The sequence below is a fragment of the Convolutriloba macropyga genome, chromosome 7 (genome assembly GCF_964194025.1).
Source record: "Convolutriloba macropyga chromosome 7, txConMacr16.3, whole genome shotgun sequence".
Taxonomy (NCBI): domain Eukaryota; kingdom Metazoa; phylum Xenacoelomorpha; order Acoela; family Convolutidae; genus Convolutriloba; species Convolutriloba macropyga.
In genome coordinates, this window is record NC_134474.1 from 58,942,172 (window position 1) to 58,955,996 (window position 13,825).

Sequence of the window (13,825 nt, forward strand, 5' to 3'; positions counted from 1 at the left end):
AGAAATCGCAGCTCTCAGAATAATACTAGGCGTACAGGATGTGGTAATTGTAACATTCTACAGCGGTGTTAAATTGCCACGTCTAATTGTTATTATTAATAACCTCCTGTGCTGTTAATCATTGTAAGTTGATTTTTATCGAGCGCGCATCGGAGTTCACGAATTATGGAGTGAGCCATTTTTTTAAACAAGAAGAATTTATTGCAATCTGCGTGGTCTCCATTATTAAGTAATCTTGGTTTATCTTGATCTAAAATTCAAATGTTTGCTGCTTATTTCTTATTGCCAATCTTAATGTTTTCTCCGATCTTTGATGTTTCTTCCTCTCTCCCTCAGCCTTTTAACTCTCGTTTTTTAATTTCCTCGCGTTATTGAACTTGAAACGAGCACAAGTCCCCTCCTGTTGGATGACATTGCTTAAGAAAAGGCTCCCCTGTCATTGGGTTAGTTTAATAATGATTCTGGGCGTGAACCAATTGTTTTTTTCAGTATATCTATTGAACTCTTCATTACAACACATGGTACCTGTGAAACGCTCTTTCATCAGTTTGGTGTTCGGTGCTATCGTGGGAGTGAATGTAGCACAAAATTATAATCCACCCGATATTAAAAACCTCGCGGAGAAGTGTTACAAAGTCGTCACTGAAGAAACTGCAGCAACATCATCGAATAGTTCCTCCAGTTCTAGTTCTAAGTCATAGTATCAACTTTGAAGCTGTGGTTTTCGTAAAAAGCTGGAGTTACCTTGGTTGCAACAGTTTCGATTAAAGAACATTTTGTCTGTCAAAAGTGGGCGGTCTGGAGATATCTTTGTCTATCACATTTCTTAATCCATTTATTCTGAATTGGTTTTTATAACTAACGATACCTGTATAAGTTCATTATTGGATTTGAACATCACGCGCCCGAACAGTCTTGGAAAAGAGGAGCTTTAGTGATTAACCATAAATGGAAGTGGAAAATTCTGCGTCTGATGACGAATATGAAGAGATAGAAGAGCATATCCTGGTAGAGTTTGAAGGGGCCCTCAGCAGGCAGTTCCTGAGAGAAGAATCAAGTTCATTGGTCATTTCTCAGTTACTGGACAAGCCGTTCATGTCAGTGGGTCCTCTGTCTTTTGAAGGACGTTATGAACACTTGCCTCATACATCGGTGATATTTACTGCTCCCGAACTGCCAAAGACTCAACAGGTTAGACAAAATCGACTTAGTTTGATTAATTGTGGTCACGAAGGGATACGTTACCGTAGGTGGTAGTTATCGGCATTTTTTCATCCAATTTATGTGGTGTTTTTTGATAACCAAAGAGTCTTTTATTGCTTTTCCGCAATTTTATAACTCAATTACGAATAACTACAATTACTTAACCTATCTCTCTTGAAAAATAGATTCCGATAATTAAGAAAAGTTACTATTAAGGAAAGTTATCACAGACTTTCTTCCAAAGCGAACAACTTCATGTGGGACGTAGAAAACGTTTTTCAGAAGTTACCATAAAGCCATAGTGGGGCTATTATTGGGCTCTACTTGTTTTTTTTTGCAACTCGAAGAGGAATATTGGTATTGTACAGTTTTTGTTATCTGAAGCAATTTTTTTCATGACGTGAACTTTCACTTCTTTTGTTTCGAACATTGAATTCTGCTTTGGAACCTATTTTATAGTAATTGGGAACTGCAGGTAATATTTTAGATCAAAAGGTGATTTTGAGATATATTGATCCCATAAGTCTTTGACCCTTAACTACCTTCCCCAACCTGCCTACCCCCTCCTTCCAAGCCTACCTATCCCTAAACAATTACGCCCCCCCCCCCCTTCAATCACCTACGTTCCCCCTCCTAGAAAACCTACATATCCCCCAAGTCTACACCTTCTCCCTACCTGCACCCCAGTCAGCTAATCCAGCGAAACCCCCACCCACGCACACACAACCCCAGTGCACGACTCATCGAGTCGGTTGCGGCTTTGTATCGGTTTTATTTTGATGCGTCTTCTCTTTTTACTGCTACAAATCGGTTACGCGCCAGCAAGTCAAAGTGCGACTTTGTTAGGTGACCTGTAGCACTCTGCAACTAAATCGGTGTGCTTGACGTCATTCCTTACTGCTTTCTGTATTTGTTATGTTGACGATGTGATAATTTTTCTAACCATAAAAGACTTACCTTACTCAATAAAGTGACTTTTCGCATTCCGCTACTTGATTTTAATTCAGAATAAAATCTATAAATTGTATAGAATTCACCAAAACTTGATAAATAGGCTTTGTTTATGCTTATTATAGTTTGAAATCAGAGTCGTATTTCCATCAGCAATTTTTGTCTAATTTCGTCAATAGCGGTCTATTTCCCGGCTATTGTCCAGCAATCTGCCGAGTGTGTTTTTTATAGTCAAGCAAACATTCCTTTGCAGTCTGTTGGACAAATTTTGGCAGATTTCAGCTGCTATCAAAACTTTGAAACTGTAAACTTATTAAGGAACGCAGATCAGCATAATTAACGTTAACTTGTCGGAACAATTTGCTTGCTCCGTAATGGTCTATAATTCCCTCAATATACTTGATTGAGTGATAAAATCAAGCCTTTGTACAGGTTTTAAGGCCACAAAACAAATGGAGCTAATTCTTTATTAGCGACTTGATTGCATTTTTTCGGGAAAATTTGTCCCGGTTTTGTTTTTTTTCCCCAAGATTTCGAGGACCAAATGTTTGTGGTCAATACATTGGGTAGTGGACAAGGAAGAAAGGTTTGGCAGTTGATCTCATTTTCCATTTACTGATGCCCTAAAATTTGCGTATTTTTCAATATTCTAAAAATCGAAATTTGCCAAAACAGCGATCATTCAGCGAAAACGGCTATTTTTTGTTCCAGCCAAAACGTTATGGAATAAAAGCAAAACGGTTTTAGTAAAGGCGCCCAGTTGTTTTTGCTCTTCCGCAATATGACGTTAAACTGTTCAAACATCACTTTTCGTCAAACTTTCCTTAGCCAATGGCTGGTAAACTAATTTTCTTATTTTTTTCTCAAAACACCAGCAGCCAGAGAAAATGGCGGGTGATGTGTTTGTTTAGATGCTAAAAAAACTATTTTTTTTGTTGACAATTTACCCCCCCCCCCCCATTATTCCTTAAATTTGTGACCAATTATCTGCTGAAGGCTATCAGGTCTGGGCAAGCAATTTAATACTGAAGCTTTTTCATTCCGAAAGTTTTAAATGATTATTTCGTCTTACGTACTGAATAGAAACCGTTTTGCGTATCTGAATAATTATGGATATGAAAAAATACTTCGAAAATGGATTAGAATATTTTGGACCATGTCTTATTATCTGTATTGACAGGAAACAAATGAAGAAGCTACAACTAACGATGACGATGCAACAGCCCTGACGGATGAGAAGGTAGAATACATCACCTCCTGTACTAGGAAGATAGCTATGAAAAGAGTGATCATAACACCTAAAGAGCCGCCTAGTCCACAACAACAGCCCAGCCAGCAAACCAATCAAAATCAAGTGAATATCAAAGAACAATTGATCTCAACTCCACTTACTTCACATTCAACGTCTGCTCCTGTTTCTGATAATAATGTAAACATCGTTCCAACCGATTCAGTTCCAGATGACACGATGGTGTCATGAAATTTATTGCTATCTTTTGCTTTGTTAACCGAACCGTTAATTAGCGTTGCAATCATCTATATGACTGAGTTATAAGATTTAAATTTTATTGTATATCTGCTTTTCCCTTAGCTTTTCGCAATCTAGCATCCATGGAAATAGATGACCGACTAGTTTCAGATTTGCTTATGATTTTGTGTCTTACTGATAGTTGAACATGCGTGAAACCCTTATTAATTGGTATGCCAAAACACCCAGATATAGATTTCTTCTGGGTGGTATTGCAGTATCAGTGTTATTGGGAGCTGGTGCTGCTGTTATTTCCAACCGTTTTCACAAAACGGTGCCTCACATGTGTAAAAACGGTGACAAACACCAGAAGAAAAAATTGAAGAAAAGCACAGACAGATAATACTTTCTGATACTTGCAAACTCTATGCTCCCTTTTGTAATTTTTCTGAAAATGCTGAATCCGATATCGATGTATTTTTTTGTGCTGAAAATTATTTTTGCTGAAAATTTACTAATATAGTTGTAGTTTTGAGTTGCGAGATTAGTGTAGCAAATCGGATCTCCAGGCAGTTGTAACTATTCTCTTTGGCTGGATTTGGTTGTTTTTCCCATAGATTTTCCGCAATCAAGATGTAAATCGGGTTTATCTAGCCTATGCAACTGCAGTCTTATCGTGGATCTGTTTCGTTGTGTTTTACGTTGTTGTTATTTTAATACGGAAATGAGTATTCTGTCTGAGACCTTTTGAATACCAACGAGATCCACATTGTTTATACTCTCAATTGATAGAACAGATACATAATAATAGCAGTTTGCTCAATATGTCCCGACCTCATCTAATCCTCAGTATGTATCTCAAGGAGCACAAAAGCTAAACTATAAAAAAATCTCCCTTAAAAAGTAGAGTACCGGGATTTTTTTAAAATTGCCTGCGAAAGATTTGAGCAATATTTGTAGTCGTGTGTCTTTTGTGTGTCTTTTATGAAAAAGTTTTGTAGCTAGTTTTTTAATAAAAAGTTTTGTGACTAATTTTTTAATAATAGTGGAATAATAATATTTTGTTAATGGCGGTTAGTTGTTACTAAGGTAAACTTGCTGCTCTTTATATCATGTGTGTTATTTTGTCATACCATATTTGGTATTTAGAGTTTAAGTAGATACACATATTTAATTTTAGTCACCGGCGTCTGAGAATTTTGGTCTTGTAGTAATTTTGGTTCTCTGCATTCTGGCATTTTTATCGGCAATTTTTTGACGTCATGTTTGATATTTAAAACACTCCGTCACAGCTGGCTATGTTTTCAGATCTAATTGTTGTAGCAGTCTGCAAGATAGTGATAAAGTGAATCATTTGGACGCAAGTATTATTGTTCGTGGATATTGTGATCAGTGCAGTTCTGTAAGCTGAAATCAGTAAAAACACTACCCTACCGAGTCATGGTATCTGCTACTGACCTAATGAGACAACAGCTGGCAGAGCTCATGGGCTCGGCTGCAGGTGAGCAAACCTTCTTTCATCAATCGTGTATTAAGAACACACCCCCCCCCCCCCCTCATTCTCCTACCTGCTCAATGCATACGTGTCCCCAAAAGCAGTTGAGCTGAAGAATTGGCAACTATTTCTTAATGCTAAGTTGGTACTAGAGCAGAAAATAAAGATTTATAATGATCTCCCTTGATAAAAAGAAATGGGTAATAGGTTTTAAGGCTCAGAATCTGCCGTTGAGATTTCCAGTAACTGGTGAGCAGTGGAGACGTGTTCTCTGTCGTGTATCTAATTATGCTCAAAGGAAAATCATTGTTTTAGTTTGATGATAGTACTTGGCTTACAGTGAAATAAATATTTTTTGCGAAGGAAAACTGTTTTTATTCTGCGCGCTAAATGGTAGGATGTCTGATATTCTCGTAATCGGGGTATGGTAGTTGGGCTTGACAACAAGTTTGAGCTAGATGCATGCTTTTGCTAGGTATTTTTTACAGGTTAATTGTTTTATGATGTACAATGACAACTTCCATTTTGATTTTTTTTTGGTGGAGGATTAAGCCTCCGTTTGGTTAATGGTTCTCTCAAATCAAATATTAGCTTATTTGCCTTCGTCAGACTATTTGGTGCGCGGCGTAATTTTGTATTCAATTATTGGAATCTGGAAATTATGAACTTTTTATGCTTCCTATGCTATTGCTTTGCGGCACGAAAATTCGATTGACGAGAATAGAACCAAATTTTAACATAATTTAAAGCATTTGTTATCTTTGTTAGGTGAGTCAGTGAGTTTTTTGGAACCGTGCGGTAACTGCAAGGCTATTATTTATATCGTGTGCCTTTTATGAAGCGAAAATGTGTCAAATTGATAGATAAAACACTCTTTCGACGAATTTGAATTCCGGATCAATCGAGACGTGTACACCATGTTAAGGGCACTGTTTATTCACGAACATCAAGGCAAAAAGCACAAATACAGCTTATACAAATTGGGAAAATCTAGGTTGACAGGTGGCTGTATAGGTCGAAAAGTGTTTGCTGAGCTGTTACTTTCCTTGCTCATTCATAACCTATGAAATCATAGGTGGTAAGTTGTCAAGCGTTATAGTAAGCAAATTCATTTTCTTTCCTTGTTATAAATTCTTTTCCTTGTTGTTGCTCCCACTTTTTGATCATTTGTCTCTCAAATTCTAAAGTGACTTTTGTTTTAAAAAATTGCTTTTATGGTAGCCGCTATTGAAAGTATGATGTTCATGCGCTTTCATTTTCATTTATATTGCATTTTTTGCCTAATTATTTTTTTCATGATTGACTTATGTTACAGATTCAATCCTTTGTTTTTGGAATTTCTGTTTTGAGATTCAAGCTGACTTTTATCGAGGAAACGGGATAATTTGATAAGTCAGGTCATAAAAAGTTGAGAATAGAGATAATTTTAATAATTAGTGGCCTGTTCACAGCTGCCCTTTTTTGATGATCACAGCCTTTTTTATATTCTGAAGCTTTTTACGATGGACCAAGAAAATTGATCAAGCTATAGTCAACCTGAACTGAAGCTATAGTAAAAGTTCATCTCCACAAAGACAGATTCACAGAGGCAAGGGATTGAATTATCCGTGTCCGGACAAAACAGTCCCAGACAAAACAGTCCCAGACAAAACAGTCCCAAATTGCAAAATATTCCCAGACAAAACAGTCCCAGACAAAATAGTCCCAAGAAACCAGACAAAACAGTCCCAGACAAAATAGTCCCAAATAAAATGTACCTAATGCCATTATACCCAATGTACTTTGAAATGTTCGTTCAATAATCCGACAATAAATTAGCAGTCGCTATTACCCGTATGTTTTAACATACTTAATGGCCATGGCCATGCCTCAGCGGCCCTTGGGACTTGATATGAAACTATCACAACCGAACATGGGATTAAATTATCCGCTTGTTAAATCATACGTGTGAGAGCTATAATAATGGCCTTGGGACTATTTTGTCTGGGACTGTTTTGTCTGGTTTCTTGGGACTATTTTGTCTGGGACTGTTTTGTCTGGGAATATTTTGCTATTTGGGACTGTTTTGTCTGGGACTGTTTTGTCTGGGACTGTTTTGTCTGTTCACCGAATTATCAACTATTGGTGTGTGGATCACGCAACTTGATCGCGTCTCTCACTCCTACTGCTTTTTTAGTTTGTTCATTGAATATTCTGTCTATTGTTTGTTGGTGCGCACTTTATTGGCCGTTTTTTCTTTCGATTGTTTTGATGCAATTTTTTTAATATTAGCTCATAATTTGAACAGTTTATTCCCCGTAATTAGCTTACGATTATTAGTCTGAAATCGCGAAAAGCATTCATTTTTGTAGATGTTCCCTAACTTCTCTATGTAAGGCCCCTCAGTAAGAAACTTTTATAGTCTAAATTGTTGCCATTTAGTTTTAACCTATTATTTCGCTTCATTGAAAGTGATCTGATGTCGTTGGAATCTGTATTTGACTATCTCGTCTCTGGAACTCAAAGTGCCATATGTCATTTTTATTCCTTTATCAAGGTTTTTTCTTTTTGTAACTTGTTTTTCCGCACTGGCATTTCACACTAACTTAGTCCCATGAATCCTTTGGAAATCGGAAAGTTCAATCTAAGTAAATGAATGGCATGATATGAAAACCTAGTTAATTTATTCATAAAAATGTTCAACTAAAAATTACTAATCGGAGAATTTTGTACAGATTCAAGCATCTTGAAAACGCTGGAAATATCTTTCCTCCGTTGCCCTCATATTTAGTTAACATGCGTGCGTTTTAAATTACTGAGCAGTTTAGTTTTGGCATTTTTAGTTGCCAATAAAATGCAGAGTAGTCGCATTAATTCCGTATAAAGAGAATTTAGGATACGATCAAGAATATTTGATGTATTCAGAGATCATATTTTTAATTATATTTATTAGCAGTTGTAATACATTGCTTGAAAACAATTGTGCTAATAGGATTCATCGCGCGATTACTGTTTGTCGAAATTGGAGATTATTGCTAATGTTATTTTGATTTTTTTTCATATTTCTCGCCTTCAACAAATTTGTAAATTGACTTTATCTAGTGTTTTCCAATTTTGGCCAAGCTTAGAAAGGGTCACCTGTTGGTATTAAATGCTAACCAGTAACTTGTAATGAATAATAGTCTCAATAGAACATAATGGCTGGAGTGGTAACTTCCTTTTTAAGGCATCTCTCGTTCTCTCTCCCGTTGCTTCTCTGCGCGAGAGAAGAGAGGAGAGTTATAGTGGCAGAGAGACTCAGTTAGTTGTCGTCACTTCCAAATCACTTCTTAACCATTCTGCTCCATTGGTCCAAAGGGTCCTTTATTCCGTGAGTCGCTGGCTGGTTGTGAGTTACAGCCCCTACATACATACATACATACATACATACATACATATACCATATACATACCTACTCCACAAATACTTCGAACTAATTTCCATTGCTTGATAGTATTTGGTAATTTAATCTTGACCTAAAACCTAAACTTATCAGCTGTTTCTTTTTAATTTTTAAGGTACAACCGCTGTACAAACCGATGTATCGTAAAATCATAGAAACGTCAAGTTATGTTAATAGTGAAATTGTGAGGCATTCTTATTTTTGATGGCAGTTTTGATGGTAGTACTTTTAAAGTTGAACCCAGGAGCAAAAGATCGTGGTGTCCGAAGGAATCAGAATCAAACTGACGTTCTCGACAATTGCTATGCAGATCAAGTCACGCGAGATGGTTCCGTAAGCTCCGCAAGTGAATTGAATTGAATCAATAAATTTCTGTTAAAATTTGAGGCGTGTTTTGGATGAATGTTCTGGGTGTGAATTGACGACGATGTTTTGATATGTTTAAAGGTGAGAGTGCGCCATCGTATCACTTCACTGACAGCAAAGTGTGCAAGTCGTTTCTTCTCAATTGCTGTCCTCATGACGTTTTGCACTCGACGGTAAGTTACTTTCCCAAATAATTCAAGTTACAAGTCTCCTTGATTTGAGTTATATCTGCTCGAGAGAAGAATTTATGAAGTAGGTTTTAAAAGTTGAGTTACATCCATTACAACCCATCTTTGTTGTCATTCAGAGTTAGAAAGGTTCTCTAATGATGGCCTCGGTTAAAGCATCTTGATGCAACTCCTGCTAAATTTGTCATTAATTAATTAAGCCGATTTACATTATTCACTAATTGCGGCCATGACAATTTTTCTTTCAGCGTATGGATATAGGGCAGTGTTCACGCGTTCACGACTTGGCTCTGAGAGCTGACTATGAAGCGGCCGTGAAGAAAGGCAGACATTACAACTATGAGCAGGACGTAAGTTCTTTCTTAATGGACACATGCGCATCAAAGATTTTGTGACACGTCTAAACTCACTTAAGGTTTTTTAAAATCAATATATGCTTACTTTTGAATTAACAAAAAAAATGCTGCTCCAGAGGAGATAGTTTGCTATCAAAAGTTTTGAAGCGAGCAGATGATATGCGTCTGCGAAAAAAAATTTAATCAAAAAATGTGTAACTGCCGTTTTTAAATTTAAGTGAGATTTCAAGTTGTTATTTGTTGACGTGACAATTTGACTTAATTTTACTGTTTAATAGCCGAAAAGTGAGAGACGGGGCTATTATTGATCTTCTCTTGCATTTTTCAATTTAGTCGTCAAGATTTTCGTTACGGTTTTGGTCACACACAGCTTACCTCAGTCTCAAAATTGACTTGCTCTTTCAGAATGAGTTTACTTCACTGTAATTAAAGGAAATAAGTGATAAAGTGAGTGTGTGTCACTCTAATTGAAGGTCATTTGAGAGCAGCTAAAAAAGCAGCATTAAAGAAAAGATTCTTAATTAAATTATAAAAATATCAGCGTTTAATAAAAAAGATTTTGTTTACAATCTTTTTGGGTCTGACATTCATGAAACTGTTGCGGATATTTTCTGGCAATATGCCAGCTATGCTTTTTTATTTTTTGACCAGGTTTTTTTTACAAATGTTTTTCCTAATCTATTCATAGTCTATTCTGGTTCTTTTTTCTTTATTAGTCTTCTCTTGGTCTTTTCAATTTGTCAACAGGATTTGTGTTACAAAATTTTGAGCTTCAACTGTTTAAGAGCTGACCTCAGCGTCTCCGTGGGCTATTATAGCGCTCCTAATTTTTGTCGAATAAAAATTTATTTCGCTTTGCCTTTAATCACAGCTTGAAATAGTCTTTTTTTGGCTCCAACGTTTTGATGACGTTGTCATTCACTGATATACCGTTTGTTTTTGAAAGATTTACTTGAGCTTGTTAATCGTGCCCTCATTTGTTTGTTTCAAACTTCTATTGTACTTTTTAGCCATTACAACCGCTAAAATGTATTTTATGACTTAAAACGAGGTTCTCTTAGTTTCGCGCCTATAGTTTTCAAAGTTTAATGTTTTTGCCAATTTTGTTCAGTTTTGCCCTTTTGTAATATATTAGTGTCACGCCCCTATTTCGTTCCTTATAGTTTCGTGATGATATTCCTTAAATATCCATAAATAAGCGCTATAAATTAGTTCATATTCAGTTAGTTTCAAGACCATATATAGCCAGTATTTCCATCTAGGCCTGTAACCCCTAATTTGTTTATGTTTATGAAAAACAACCGCAGATTGACAGTTTTACTAGCAAACACTTCAAGTGCCTAAAAGCCTCAATATTTACCTTTTGAGTTTCTTGAAGATAAATTCACATAATCAGTAAATAACTTTATGAGAGATTATGTACTTGGTGAAGTAATTGTTCTGATAAAGTAGGTGCTAATACGGAATTGTATATGTACTGAACAAACACCAAGAGACGTACAAAAGCCGGAAATCGCCCAACTTGAAAATCAGTAAATATTTGCGAAGGACCAATACAACTCAAGGCACAGTCCTGCGGAACCCACTATCAGCAGAACACCGGAGAACCAGCCTGACAATCAGTTGCCTATCATTTTATAAAACTTGATAAACTTGAGAAACTTCTTGTTAAAATTATTAAATAATTCTTGCTAAAAATAATTAAAGATTGAACTGGAAATTCTCTTGAAAACCTCCAAGTTTGGTAAACTTAGTTACAGAAGAAATATCGACTAAATTAACACTAAAATGCAAGGCAAACTAGTGGATATATCACGCATCCGAACCGCTCAATAAAAGGCTATTACTAGCTAATTTTATTCAAAATATATCTGCTAAAAATCGTACTGTGAAACATCAAAATAAGTCCTTGTAAAATGGCAATTATTCGAGTTAATTACTCCTCATATAAACCTCAATAACACCACGAGGAACATTACTAAAATCAGTGCGTAACATGGTGACAGGAGTTATTAACTGTTTTCCAGTTTAACGGACCAATAATTCGATTAATTCCTTGATATTTTCGATATTTCCTTTCTTTATTCTGTTGTTTTCTTTCTTCTCTTCTTCTTCATTACCTTAAGAGCCTCCAATCATCCAGAACCACATCCAGCACTTCCTTGCCGAGCAAGATGATAACACAAAAAGCAGTAACAAAGGAAAGAATGGGTGGAAACTGTGTTTGTGTCTCTCTGGACTAAATGCAACGGCAATGCAAAACTGTTTGAGTGCACAATAACTGGAACAAACTCAACCACAGCCGCCACAACGGACAAAAACAACACAGGGTATTTGCAAACGAGGATATTGTGAGTAAATGAATTTGTAAAATTAATTTTGGTGCTTTATTTATGTCAATTTATAAAGAACAAATTCTCCCCGCTATTAATAATTGTCGCTCTTCCCCCAATTTTGTTGAACATATTGAAGGAAACCACATTAATTATACTCAAAACAACAGTAAAACGCAAGCTCAGATAGTAACCGCTTTTTCCTCTTCATTTTATAAGTCTATCGTTATTTATGTGCTAGATAAAGATGACAAACGTGTTGCAATTTACTGGACAGCAAAAAGTTTAAATCAGAAATCTCGTAAATTTGGACTTATCCGTCACAAACTTCAATCTGATAAAGAAATTAACCTTGACAACATTATCACCGATTATCAGATAACATCAGAATAAGCTAAATTACTGAAACCATCACTTAAATATTAACTAAAAGAGGGCAAAACAAAGTTTAAACAAAAAATAAAAAACAATTATATTTTATTTCCCCGCCCAGCTCCGGAGGTTAATGAATCAAACAGTGACTTCGGTCAATTATGCTGTTGCCTATTTGAGTGCAGCTTCCACAAGGCCTGTGCGGTCGTGGTCCCCACGAATTTTCCTAGACTAAGGGGCACTCTTTAGAGGTGAGACTTCGGCGGCCTATACGGCTTCAACGATATAAGTCTGACGATTCGACCGGAGCTTTAGGAATAGGCTTATAAGCAGCCCTTCTTTATTACTTTCGGAACGAATGGTTTCAGTAGTTTCTTTTCTGATATTCTTGTGCTATTCATTTAACTGTTTTCATCTCTTAAAACCCCTTAATCTCTCCATTAAGTTAAGTTAAGTGTGCTATTTAATACTTTAGAACGAAAGTAAGACTGATTGAACGAAAAGTATATAATCTAATCGGGTAAAAAGCAAAATGGCACACGCGCAGATCAACATCACGCCTTTTTCCGGATCAGAAACGGACAATTTTAACGAGTTTGAACAACTAATAACAGGTGCAATCGGAGTTGCAGCAATCGCAAACGCGCAACAAGCGAACTTTCTGCAATTACATTTAAAAGGAGACGCTTTACGATACTTCTTAACCCTACCAGAGGCTACCAGACTAGTCTTCGAAGACAGTATAACAGCTCTAAGAAATAGATTCACGCAGGATGACTTGAGAGAGATCAGAATTATAAAGTTAGAGAATCAAAAGTTTAATCCAAAAACAGACACTGTTAAAAATTTCTTAGTAAAGTTAAGAACTGAAGCCAATAAAGCATATCCAGCACCTGAAATAGTAGTAGCGCCAGCAGGAGCAGGTGACCCAGAAGCTCGTAGATTCGAAAGAGAGACAGCAGCAAAAGATTCTGCCCTTCAGATGTCAGAAAATCGAAAAAATGAGCAAATAAAGCGCTTCTTTATCAAGTCAATGCCAAACTGGCTTAAGCCTAAGCTCTTAGAAAGGCCAGAAACAGATACAATAGATCAGTTATGCACCTTAGCTAGCCAACAAATTGCAATAAGGGAGATATGTAACAGAGAAGAGTACTTTGACGACGGATTTAATGAAATAACTGAATCAAATACTGATAAAATGTTATAAGCAATAACTACTATTTCAAATAATCAGAAAGAACTTGAGCAGAAACTTGAGCAGAGAACAGCACCTAAAAATGAGCCATCAGAACAAGGCCCAGTAAACACATTCACACCACATTACCCTCAACAATTCTACAAACAAAGTTATAGACAAAGTTTACGCCCTCAATACCAAAATTATCGACTAAATTACCCTCAATATCAGTCTAATTATCGTCCAGTTCAGCAAAATTATCGGCCCCAGCAACAGTACGCCCCTCGTAATAATAATTACCGAGAGTTTAGACCACAATTTAATGCCCCTAGACCGTTTCATTATAACGAACAGCCACAAACTCGTAATTATTGGACCGAACCTTCAGATAGTCCCCCATTTGTTCATCCAGCTTATGTTAATAGACCTGTTTATCGGTTCCCAACAAAAAATACCCCCAAAACCTTCTTAGACAGGGTATAGTTTACGATAGTC

General features: G+C 36.4%; 1 protein-coding gene across 1 annotated transcript; it reads left to right on the forward strand.

Moving 5' to 3' along the window:
• Positions 1-441: 441 nt before the first annotated feature.
• LOC142342410 (uncharacterized) lies at positions 442-4,150 on the forward strand. The gene is made up of 2 exons (XM_075393727.1): positions 442-1,191; positions 3,335-4,150. Exons 1-2 carry the CDS (start codon positions 949-951, stop codon positions 3,632-3,634), a joined length of 543 nt encoding a protein of 180 aa, XP_075249842.1. The 5' UTR covers positions 442-948; the 3' UTR covers positions 3,635-4,150.
• The last annotated feature ends 9,675 nt before the right edge of the window (positions 4,151-13,825 follow it).